Genomic DNA, 12,995 nt, shown 5'->3' with positions numbered 1-12,995 from the left:
ATTGGCCGAGCGAGGTGGTCTTATTACTTAATACTACCCTATAACTTAAATCTAGCAATACATAGCTTATCAGTTACCGAACAAATACATTACATAACGCACAGTACAGTAAACAGTTTAAAAATGAGTCGCGTGATGCCAGTCAAAATTATCAGAATTAGCGTTAAATTTAAGATTTAAATTTATGGGATCATTTTCAGCGTCTCTAACCCAAACAGTAAACACCTAGTTTCATAAGACGGACGAGGATCAACATTGCGACACGGGGTAAAACGCAGGACAAAACGTGTAAACTTTATCTGTACTGACTCCAATTTTTTGGACCAAAAGCAGGATGAAGGAGACCATACTACTGAACAAGACTCAAGCAGTGGACGAACAAGAGACTTGTACAACATTAAGAGGCAGTGTGGGTCGGAAAATTATCTTGATTGTCTGCGAATGAAACCTACCATTTTGTTCGCCTTGTCTAAAATATCGGAGTAGTGCTGATGAAAATTCAATTTAAAGTCTAGGGTAACGCCCAAGTCCCTAAATGTCTGGCCACGTTGCAGTATGGTTCCAGATATATTATAGTTATGGGTTATGGGACAGACAGTTCGGTGGAACGACATACACATACACTTATCGACAGATATTAGTAGGTCATTTTTCTCACACCAGTCGGAAAAGCAGTTCACTGAACTTTGCAGGGAGATAACATCGGATGCTTTACGGATTGGAAGTGATAGCTTCAGATCGTCCGCGTACAATAAACATTCAGAGTCATTGAAAAAAAAAATGAAAAGAGTAGTGGTCCCAGGTTGCTACCCTGTGGAACGCCAGAAGAGCTCTCAAACACGGTAGAAAAGAAGCAATCAACTTGTACACGGTAGCTACGAGCCGTTAGGTATGATCTAAACCACTCCACCATAGAAGCAGAGAAACCAAGACGTTCTAGTTTAGCCAGCAATAAGCGATGGTTGACACGATCGAATGCAGCTTTCAGATCCGTATACCTACAGTCTTGACAACATTCTACACGTAAAACTGAGATTCGTGACCTTGGCACAATTTTTGACAGTAATTGTACGTTTCATGACTATTGAAAGCTTGTGCTAGATAAGGCGAATCGTATATTTGGTTTCGTAATGACAAACGCTAGAGACGTTAGAGACCCGATGTGCCTGAAACCAGCCTGCTGCTCACTAGCTCACTCAATTTTGGAGTATAATTCAGTAACCTGAACGCCCCTTTCTGCTAGTTGAATCGGTAGACCAGAGTCGATAGAGCGCAGGTTCAATAGACTAGCTGTTCGTAATCTGCTGTGGCTTGGTGGCCCTACTAATGATATACAGGGTTTTCCGATTCAATGTCCGAATGTCAGCAACATTTTTCATTGCTTGCTAGGATGTTTTTTCAACACATGTCAAATGTTGTATTTGCATAAAAAAACATTTTTCAGTTCCTTCCGTATGATTTTCAACACAACACACGCTGGACTGAGTTTGGCAGTTCTTTGTGGCATGCTGAAAATCGTGTGGAAGAATTGATATTTTTGGTAAGATGCAAAATACAATTTTGATGTGACAGCTGTTGAAAAACATCTTGAAGGCGGTGAATAATGGTGTGCACATTGGCGATTGGCTTGGAAAACCCTTTAAGCTATCGCGACCGTTGCTTTTATTAAGATTACAAAATTTTTAATTTTTTTTTCATCCGTTAGTTGTGATCCATTAGTTCAACCATTAGTCAGATGTGTGTCGATTTGAATAGGAGAAATGTGTTATTGCAGGTGAAATAATTGAGCGTTTTTTTTAGCTTGAATTTTTACAATACCAAAACAAATACTAATGCTCGTCAACAAGGCTTTATAAAAGAATTTTTCATCATCTTTCTTGGAGTTTTGTTGAAGGGTTTGCTTTGTTGCAAATAATTCCAGTGTACATATTATTAGTTATTAATATTTTAATGTCAAAAAATGTTTAAAATGTCGTTTTAAAGTTATTAGCATTCAACTAGCAAAAACTTTTCCTCTTTCTTAACGCTGTCGCATGCAATGTATTAGTGAGCGAGTAAAGTTGAGACGATGCATTTGATTCTTACCAGGAATCTCATCCATACGCACTTATTTTACAGTAACTCGAGTGTTAATTTTATTACACTTTCTGAATTAAAGTTATGGTACAGTGGCGCCATCTGGATGTTCAATTTAGTAGAGCATACCGATCAAATCATCTAAATAGTAAAACTAGTGCAATCGATGCATGAAAATCGAGAATAGTGAAACCCTGCTCTTCAATGTTCGCCCATTGCTCAGAGGAAAACCATTGTGCCCCCGGGGGAACAGCCCAGTCAGACAAATCGGACTTAATTTACCCCTATCTTACCGCTAAATTACCGGTAATTTAAGAGTAATTAAATGGTAAATTAGCCGTCGTTAATTTACCCATTCGAGCAGTTTTGACGGACCCTATTCCTTCCTCTCTTTTATTTTTATTTTTTCGGACAAATCACACGAAATGTATTATATTACAGTTTGTTGGTTATATTCAATCATTTTCGTTAACTTATACAAACGATTACAATGTATTTTTTTAGCAAACTCGACTTGAACAGCCGCGTCACACGGAGAAGGTGATGCACAAATTGCACTAATAAACGCAATGCCTCGGCTTTTTTTTACATTTTACAGTTTTAAACACACCGTCGACGTCTTCTTCTACTAAAAGATCATTAAAACAATACTCTTTTTGTTCTTATTTATATCTTATCACTGACAACAAACGACAACACTTCGTACCGCTAAATTGCTCTTAAATTACTGTTATGGCAGACACAAAACTGCTCGAATGAGTAAATTAGCAGAAGGCAGTCTGACTGGGAGTTTTCGAAGTGTATTTGAGATTTATTTTATAGATCATTAATTTTTAGAGACACAGATTGAAATTCTTACTGGAATAAACGTTTGAGCCAAGAAAATTCAGTTTATTTAACCTACAATTGCTACCTGGCAATAACCTACCTGGCATTGCTGACAAACATTAACATGGATAGTACCTCGGAGAAACTACTTCTTTTTCTTCTTGGGCACAACAACCGCTGGTGGTCAAGGCCTGCCAAGTACCCACTAGTGAAGAGAGCTTGGCTTTCAGTGACTTATTGTTACCATAGCAGGATAGTCAGTCCTACGTATGGGGGCACGGTCTATTAGGGGCTTGAACCCATGACGGGCATGTTGTTAAGTCGTTCGAGTTGACGACTGTACCACCAGACTGGCCCAGACTGCGAGAAACTACTACCAACAACTAATGTACTCTAAAATAACGCTTTAATTACTGGTAAAGTAACAAGTACGGTTACTATAAGCTTTACGCTTTTAAGCTTGCATCAGAAACCTTTTTTAACATTAACACACATACACAAACTACGCTCTCCAACTCTTGCTTTTTTTTTGCGAACGACCAATCAAAGCAGCTAGATTTCCTTTCATTCCCTATGCAGGACCGCAAGCGCACGTCACGTGCTCGCGCAAGATTTCTGATTTCTGCTGGAATGGCTTCACAGTGCTGCCGGTGTTTTGCAGATGGGTTTACCTCCTAGCTGCTCTCGGTTCCTGGAAGCAAGGGCATAAGGGAGCACCTTATGTGAGAAACAAAACTTTCCACCGCACGCAACGTTTGGGGGAGATTACATCCAATCGGTAAACCGGCGCCAAACACCTTGGTGCTAGGAAGAGAAGACGTTGGGCGGTGGCGAAGCTGTAAGCTCACAGAACAAAAGGGGTTGGAAATTCTCGCGGTGAAAATTATGCTAAATTCTCCCGTCCGAAGGACAGGAGCGGGACCGAGGTGGATTCTTGTCGAGCAATGTCACGGCAGCGCGTGAACACGATCGAGGAAAACTGGGGGAAATCTTCGCCATCCTCAGAGAACCGCGTCAAAGTGGATGCTGTGCTTAATTTTCCAAAACCTGCCATTTGCGCGTGGTGGTGCTGGTTGGTGTGCCAGCGAACTCCCATCGCTGGCTTACTGTTTGCAGCGTCTTGTTGACTTAATATAGTGTACGCTCGTGCCTGTGCAAACAAACTATTCGCGTGTCGTTATGAGGAGTCGTTTGTTTTTTCAATTTCTGATTTCATTTCCAAACGCACATTTGTTCAGCTCCACTGATGATGCTCCCTGTCAGGGATGCGGTTTATTAAACCGATTGCTTTTCAATCGCAAGCGTTGCTAATACGCAAACGTTCGCTGCCGGGAAGCGTGACTCCGCCTGCTGGAATTCTAGCATTGCTGCCGAAAGTTTGACGTAAATTGACGCGAAACAACAAGCGTACCGACTGGCAGCGGTACATGAAAGCGTGCTCCACACAACCCTTTCAACATGCACTTCCCGGTAAGGGAATTTGCACCACCTGCTCCTGCTCGAACGTTAAACCGGTTAAATCTCTTCGCGGCGCGCACGGCAAAATTTGGAATTTATGCAAACCGAGCTTTTCGCGGACGGGCGAATGGGAGAACAATCGCTTTGTGTATGTGTTTCTGTTTCAACACACGCGCGGCGTTTGTTTCCCGGTGGCACCTGTTGGACCATGGGCCACCGGTGGGACACTGGGGTGTGGGTGGGTGTGAAGCATATAAATTATGCTGCATAAATTATACCACACCACCGAAAGCCGCTCACGGTGTGCTGTTCACTTTATTTATCACCGCCTGCCCGCACACAACACTGCGGGACGAAACAGCGCGGGAGAGAAACAGGAAAATGAGAGAAGGAGGTGAAGGGGGGGGGGGGAATATTTTCAACTTGTACTGATCAATACGACCGCCCCAGCCCTGTTCGGTGTCGGTGCCGCTGCACCCATTGGCACTTGCCTTACGATGGGCGGCTTTTGCGGATTAGTTCGGGTTCGTCGTCAACGAACGCAGTGGTTCAAAAATACCTCCCCACCCCCGAAACACACACACACACACACACACACACACAAACACACATAAAGATACACAGTACAGTTCATCCCGCTCGCCGCTCGCTTCAGTGTGACTGTATCCGCTGCCCCATTCCCCACCAGCACAAGCTGCGCTCCAGACATGATGAATGATCACGCCGATGCGGGATGCCTACCAACGGGGGAACGGGGCGTTCGCGCATCGCCGCACGCGGCAGATTATTCATCCGGAATAATTTAGCCCTTCCCTGATTCCGCAAAACCGGTGTCAGGTGCGATCACTTTGATAATTCGTTACCAGGCGCACCCCCATCCGACAACTGTTTTGCCCGCCACTGTCTCTGTTGCTAAGTGCGGCCGGAGGCACAAACATATTTTCAAAAAATGACGTCCCCACAGCTCTGTGCAATCTATCAAAGGTGCTGCTTTCGATAATTACACCTTTTTTTTTTGTTTCTTTTTATCAAATTACAATGAAAAACGCATTTTTTTTCCTTCACGTGTACATTCTAATTTGAAAAATAGATTTAAAAAATTGGCATGCGCCTAAATGTAGGCAGTTTGCAAGTTTGCGAGTTTTTCGTCAGTTTTGTTTTGAATCAAACTTGTTTGACTTTTAGTGAATGAATAGATGCCACCGCATCATGCAAGCCATAATCCTTCCCGCTTTTCACTTTTCAGCAGTGCAATATGAAAACTGTTGCTTTTGTGTTTTTATGTTAGCTTCTCAACTGAAACGCTAGCAAAATTGCACTATTATTGCATACCTTCAGGCGTTATTGCATACCTTCAGGCGTCAGCATGCCAAAACGAAAAAGCAAAATAAAATCCTTAGGATGGTAAATAAGGCCGTCGGAGGATAAACTTTGCTGCGTACCAAGAATTAGACAATATTTAAAGTTTCACCAACCATCCCTTTATTACCTACATGCTGTTGCATATATTTGGGCGCTTGGCGCAAGTTAGCAAACAGGTTATTGCGTTTTTGTTTTTCCTAATTTATTTAATAATAAAAAAAAACATTTTCATCTACAACTTTCCAACTTAAACAAGTGCAGTACGAGACTTTCTTATTGCTTATTGCCTGTATCCTGTTGCATATATTTAGGCGCTTAGCGTGGATTAGTGTACAGGATGATGCGTTTTTGTGTTAATTTATTTATATAGAAACATCCAAAAACATTTAAATGTAAAAGTTTTCACTTACACAAGTTCTGTATGAGATTTTAACCGCCTGGCAGAGTCAGACAGAGAGAGGAGCGAACAGTGTGATGGCACCAATTTAAAGCATTCTACCATATCACACTGCACTCTACTGTCTTAGTATGCACAGTACTCAGAAAAAGCACTTAGTATGCACGTCCTAAAGCCTCTTCCATGAGCTGTGTAAGTGTGCAAAAATATGCAGGAGGCAACGCTCGAGTCAATCAAGGAACGTTTGCAATTTCTAATGCGCCATCAAAGTATCCGTATGTACACACACACACACACACACATTAAGAGTGACGACTTACACGGAATAGGAAAACATTCTGTCAAACGCCAACCGCCTGACTGTTTGCCCCGCACGAACAACATTAATGCAAAGTTGCAGTTTTGTAAACGGCAAACAGGGAAAAGCGTGTCATTCATTGCGTGTGGTACGTTTGCACGCGAAGCCTCCTGTGTTGTGTTATGTGAAGCATTAAAATCTTCCTTACCGGTGGAACTCTCCAAAAGCTGGATAAAGTTTGGACAAAACAAAGCAAGACAATAACGCACCAAAACTAAACCAAATTAAGCAAATCTTGCCTGCAAACACAATCGTCGTCAACTGTGCGCACGCAAAAAGGACACTTGCAAAACCCTTGCACGTACTGTGGCGGGCAGGAGACTGTACTCTTGTGCACGACGGCAAAGCGGGGGAAGCCGACAGCGACACACCCACACGCGGCCCCGTCGTTAGCCGCCAACGCGGACGGTGGGTTGTGCAAAGGCTCTTTGGCAGCGCAAACTCGTGTGACGAGTGTACGTTGACAGGTTTCCTGTGCATTCAGCCTCCCGTCCGCAAACCGGCAGACCCCTCAACCTGTACACCTGCACAGGAGATTTCTTGGAAAAAACAGGAGACGGTTGCAACCCACCAAAAAAAAAAGGTGAATGTAGCGACACACAACCCCCGGTCCGGTGGACGGAGCGCTCAAGAGTTCATCTTGTTTTCCCGCTTCCACGCTTCCCCGAGGGGCCCCATCCCCGTCTACGGTCATGATATATTGGACAATTTCGTTAACAAGACAGGCAGCATTCTTCTCGCACTCTTGAGAAAGCGTCCACGCCGGCTGCAATGATAGCGTAACCTATAGCCCGGGCTCTTCAATTCTTCGCCGTTTTAACCTTGCTTTTCTTTGTGCCGTTCCGGTTTTGCACTTCGTGTCGGTTTCAATATCTCTTTCTCTCTCTCTCTCTTTTCTCTCTTTCTTTTTCACACACACACAGGCTCGCCCGTATGACGGTGGCGGAGACGTACGAGAACCAGGCGCACTACGACATCACCTTCCTGATGTTCGTCTGGATCGCCTTCCTGCCGACCATCATCGTGCCGTGGATCTATGCGGCCTGGGTGCTCTCGAAGTAAGTACCATTCTGTTTGCCTTCCTGCCCTCCACCACCTCGACCGTTCCCGGGGACCAACAAGCTGCCAAGAGGCAATTCTTCCTCCTGCATCCGCCGATGCGACCGCGCTCGTTACCGCGGGGATGTCGACGCATAAACATAGCCCTACCTGTTCCATGCGACCAAGATGCGTTCGATAGGAGAAATAGTGTTTCAAGAGGTGTTCGATCGGACCGCTTACTCCGCCCGCTTCACTCCCTGCAAGAGGGTAGAATAATTGACAAATAGCTTCCGCACTTGATGCCGAACTGAAAGGAAACCCCTGGACGGCAACACAGTTGCCGATCGATACTGCCTTGCGGCGCCAAGTCAAAATCAATTTGCACCATGTCCCCTTGTCCTTGCGGTCCCTTCCATTAGCTCGGCCCTTGAGATCGCCTCAAAGAGCTGCAAAGCTGGCAGCACTGCAGCGAGCTGCCACCAATTTGGGTGGCATGCCTTTTGAGGTGAAAAGACCATTAATTACGAGTACCCCAGGGCTTGACTTGCGGCGATTGAGCCATCCTCAATTTTCCATCCGGGAGGAGCGATCCACTTTAAGGTGGCCTTTTTTGCAGCCCTAGCACGTTCGACGCTTTCCATAAATTACGTAACGCATAGTTACGTAAAAAGCATGGTTTCGTAATGCAATTCATAATGGTCTAATGTAAATTCAAAAACCATTACAAAACATACAATGACAGGGTACCTCCAGGCTAGGCGTTTTCAGTATACAACATTACAGGCAGTGCTTGCAAAATGCTGTGAGCATCACGTGATGATGACCACCGCAAACAAAGAACATATCCATGGTAGTGAGCAGTGCTGCCAAATGCCACTGTTTCAGTCCCCAACACTCATGACTGAAACGACGTTCAAGTCAGCTCATGTACACAACTGTGATGATCAGAGATGAGACTTAAATAGATGGTGGACCAATCACTTGCTTGGTGCCATATTTTGAGACACTCAACGCTTGGTCACTCACTTGGGCATGACGCAATGACCCTGCCGTCTTCCTATGATAATCACGACATTCTTGGAAAATATTTGGCGCGTGGTCCCAAGCAACAAAATGCGCATGCTTTATCGCTCTGTCTGCTTTAATGGTTTGTCGGGTCAAACTGAACGAGAAAACATGTTGCATGGAAACACTCGCAAGCACCGCATATCTCCCATGACTATTGTGATGATCACCGACAGGAAATATCGCGACCAAGCTACTAATCGAGAGCTGGTCACAATGTCACCAAGCATGTGATGGTCGCACCAACTGTTTGAAGCTCACCTCTGATCATCACAGTAGAGCTCATGACGCTGACATGATTTTTGTTACAGTCGGAATTGGTCATTACGATGTTAATGACATTTTGCAGAACTGTTCGCAATAAAAAAAAGTCATGACAAAGTGACAATTGGTTGTACAATTTGTTGCTAAAACAGGCTATGAGACTTTGATGCTAGATTCCACCACCATGTGCACCTTGGGATAAATGAAAACACGACATTGTTTAGACATTTTTTCGAGCAGGTACTCAAATGTAATGCAAGCCGTGAGGCTGAAAATTACAGGCTAGTTTTGTCTGTGTGCTTTTGTATGGTGTGTTGACATGATTTCTTGCAAACGTTACATGGTGCAGGCAATTTTTGGCGTTACGTAATTGATGGACGACCCCCTTGATCGCTTATTTTTAAACAAACAATAACTTCTCTTCGCCAAATGGAGAAGCCATATAAACTTCCGCAACTAACTTTCTGCTTCTTTTCCGCCCCCCCCCCCCCCCCCCCTTCTTCCTTCCCTTCCCTCAACTCCTCCCACAGACCAACAAAGGAGCGTCTCCGTGGCTACCTGCGGCTGTCGTCCCGGCGCAACACCACCACCCGCTCGGAGCAGTCGCTGGACGAGCCGGGCAGCACACCCCCCGGCAAGAACGTCCCACCGGCCACGCCCCTCTCCTCCGTCGGGGTCCCGCTCAAACCCTCCGCCACGGCGGGGGCAGGCCGGCCGGGCTCCCCACCATCCCACCGGCGCACCGGCTCGCACGGCCGCCCAGGGGCACCGGGCAGCACCCGGACCGGCTCCCTCCACACCGACACCCCGCTCACCGTCACCACCTCGATGACGGAGCCGACGAAATCGCCCGCCGGCAGCAGCAGTGCGCGCACCGTCGAGACGACCATCTCCCGCCAATCCTCGATCGGGCGGCCCCGCCGCCAGCTGCCCCCGCCGCTCCGCATCGAGGAGAGCAACTTCCACCAAGCGCCCTCGGTCCGGTCGTCCTCCCGCACGCTCGCCTCCTCCTCCGCCACCGCCCACAACTCCTCCGTCCGGTCGACGGCGAGCCGGGCGAGCCGGGCGAGCAGCACCGCCCCGCTCTACCCCTCGCGCCGCTACAGCACCCACAGCCGGCAGCTCTCGTCCGCCCTGTCCCAGGCCGAGGACGAAGATGACGTCAGCTCGCTCGTCGGCAACAGCTCGGACATTACCTCCAGCACGTACTGCTGCACAGGCGAGGGGGCCGGCGGTGGCGGCGGCGGCGGCGGCTACGGGGACGATCCGCTCGGTGCGCGCCGCTCGCTGACGGGCCCGCTGGGCGCCCCGTACCGGCGGCGCAGCTCCGCCCAAACCGCCGCCTCCAGCCACCTGTCGGCCGCCCGGCCCCTCTACCCTCCTTCCTCCGCCGACGAGCTGCGGGACGACGGGATGGTGGCGAGTGCGGCCGCACCGAACGGGGGGCCGCCGGTCCCCCCCGACAACGATGACGACGAGGACGACGAGTCGGAGATCTTCAGCTCGGTGTCGCAGCCGTCCGCCCGCAAGCGCCCGGTTGGCATCCTCAAGGCGACGCCCTCGATCGTGTCGATCAGCGAGAGCGAGTACTCGTCGCGCAAGGGCTCGTTCAGCACGCTGTCCCGCGACCTCGAGATCATCGACCAGCTCGAGCGGGAGCGCAGCATGGACATCCAGGAGATGATCCAGCGCGAGAAGTCGTACGAGCAGTATCTGTCGCGCCAAAACTCCAAGCTCAAGTTCTCCACCAACTTTGACGACTACTTCGAGGCGGCGGCGGCGGCGGCGGCCGCCTCCCTGCCCGAGCCACCGATCGTGGCGCCGTCCCATCAGGCGGGCGGTGCGCAGCTGCCCCCGCAGCCCGGCTCCACCACGCTGGGGGGCAGCCTGTCCCCGCGCCGGTCCCGCTCGCCGATGCAGCGGCGCAACAGCCAGCTGCAGCCGGTCGGTGTGCCGCTCGCGCTCGACCGGGGGCAACCGTTCGGGCCGCGGCGCTCGATCGAGCTCGAGCGGCGCTTCCACCGGACGTACTCGACCAGCGGCTCCACCCGCAGCTCGACCAAATCGCGCGACCGCATCACCTTCCAGGACGACGTCTGAGTGTTGGGCCCGGGTGGTGGTGGTGGTGGTGGTGGTGGTGGTGGTGGTGGTGGTGGTGATGGTGCAGCGAAGCTGGCGGTCCACCGGGCCGTGCGCAGCCCGGGCCGCGATCTGCTTGTGTAGATTGGTGCGACGACCCCACCACCAAACCACTCCCAGCCCAGCCCACAATTTTGATGAGAGGAGAGGGCAAGGGGGCGAACGAAACAACTGGCAGGTGGTTGCAAGTGGGTGGGTGTATGTGTGTGTGTAAAACTAACATGCAGTCAGGGATGTACCAAATCGGGTAATTTCAAATTTGGGAAAAAATCCTCGGAAAAAAACGGTATTTTCCCGGGTAAATTAGGGGTTTTCAATGGCTGATGTCAGTTTTTGACTGTTGGACGTAATTGATATCTATGACATGGCTACAATGGACCGGTATTCAAAGGAAATTTGAAATAATACTGAACGTGTTAACAAGTATGGATGCACGAAGTTTGAATGTTTCCAGTAGAATACATCTTAAATGAAGAACATAGAAAACATGCGTGCGCTACTACTTCTAACTGAAAGCGCTTAAGCACTTGTACTAGTGATGAGGTCATTCGGGTTAGGATGGGGTAAAAGTAGGTTCAATACCCGAACTGAACGGGTCGGAGTCGCTTATGCTTGTTCGCTCCTACTGCTGAAAGGCAGGTCGTGAAATGAATCGTAGGTGCCATCTCTAAATTCTGCGAATGCTCGTGGATAGCGTCATTTTGTATGTAGGGGAAGGTAGGTAAAGACGGACACGTTAAGGGAAATGGTAAAAATCTAGCGATATATAAGTGCAACGACCATGAAAATGTGCATCTTACACTCATGTTTTAGCAGAAAATGTGTTGAATCTTTTAAGTTTCCATCGATTTTAGCGTTTTTTTTGTCATGAATTAAAAACATGATTTTTTTTCGTGCAGTTTTAAAATGTTCCGGTGAGACCATGAAGGGTAAGATAGACACCTTTAAAAACACGATGGAAATTGAAGAGGTTTTTAGAATTTTAACATTTCCTATTGGTTTCCATATTCTGGTACGTACATAAACCAATTCTAGGCCAATTGGAATGACGATTCATTCAGCCTTTGGGACCGCTTCTAATATACCGTAGAATGCAGCATTTAATGTATTATTGAAATATTATTATGATTATTATTATTATTATTATTATTATTATTATTATTATTATTATTGTTATTATTTTTATTATTATCATTATTATTATAATTATTATTATTATAATAATAATAATTATTATTATTATTATTATTATTGTTATTATTGTTATTATTGTTATTATTATTATTATTATTATTATTATTACAATTAATTTTATTATTATTATTATTATTACAATTAATTTTATTATTATTATTAATATTATTATTATTATTATTATTATTATTATTATTATTAGTATTATTATTATTATTATTATTTTTATTTTTATTATTATTATTATTATTATTATTATTATTATTATTATTATTATTATTATTATTATTATTATTATTATTATTGGAAATTACTCCGCGAAAAGTCCACGACCCCAGTATAAGAGGAACTCGTTTATAGTTATTAATTCCTGAACGATGTCGCGAGTTATTTTCACGAGTTATTCGTGAATTTAACCAATTTTGCATACACTATGCCAAACATGTGGTCAAATGTGTTGTGTAACTTTAGGTTAGAATGCTGCATTGTTGATTTTTTCGAAAATTACCTTTTCGCATGCATTTATGAGAAGTGTCCATCTTACCCGCAGCGTCCGTCCATACATACCTTCCCCTATAAATCGTCTGTTGAAAGTAAGATCATTACATCAAGCAGAGTATCATTTGCATGTGGCCCGCCAAAACGGTTTTTTAAACAAAATGTGGCCCGCAGATTGAAAGAGTTTGTTCTACTTATGAAAAAGTGTTGCCAAAGGCATCCTTGTTTTACATGAAAGAAAACCAGTATAAACGTATTTTTAGTATGGAATTAGTACCTCAGAATTTGTTAATTTTGCCCAAACTTAACCCGTAT

The 12,995-nt window shown here is 46.0% G+C and overlaps 1 protein-coding gene across 4 annotated transcripts in view; it reads left to right on the top strand.

Annotated features, from left to right (window-relative positions):
- The window catches only part of LOC5666817 (uncharacterized), an 82,956-nt gene extending 70,773 nt beyond the window's left edge, over window positions 1-12,183 (top strand). For all 4 annotated transcript variants that reach the window (XM_061653260.1, XM_061653249.1, XM_061653253.1 and 1 more), the window contains 2 exons: window positions 7,403-7,537; window positions 9,380-12,183. In XM_061653260.1, the coding sequence (XP_061509244.1) occupies window positions 7,403-7,537; window positions 9,380-10,949 (1,705 nt within the window). In that variant the 3' untranslated portion in view covers window positions 10,950-12,183. The remainder of the gene's footprint in view (window positions 1-7,402; window positions 7,538-9,379) is intronic.
- Window positions 12,184-12,995: the final 812 nt, after the last annotated feature.

Source organism: Anopheles gambiae, chromosome X, assembly GCF_943734735.2.
Source record: "Anopheles gambiae chromosome X, idAnoGambNW_F1_1, whole genome shotgun sequence".
Lineage (NCBI taxonomy): Eukaryota > Metazoa > Arthropoda > Insecta > Diptera > Culicidae > Anopheles > Anopheles gambiae.
This window is presented reverse-complemented; position numbering and strand designations above follow the sequence as displayed.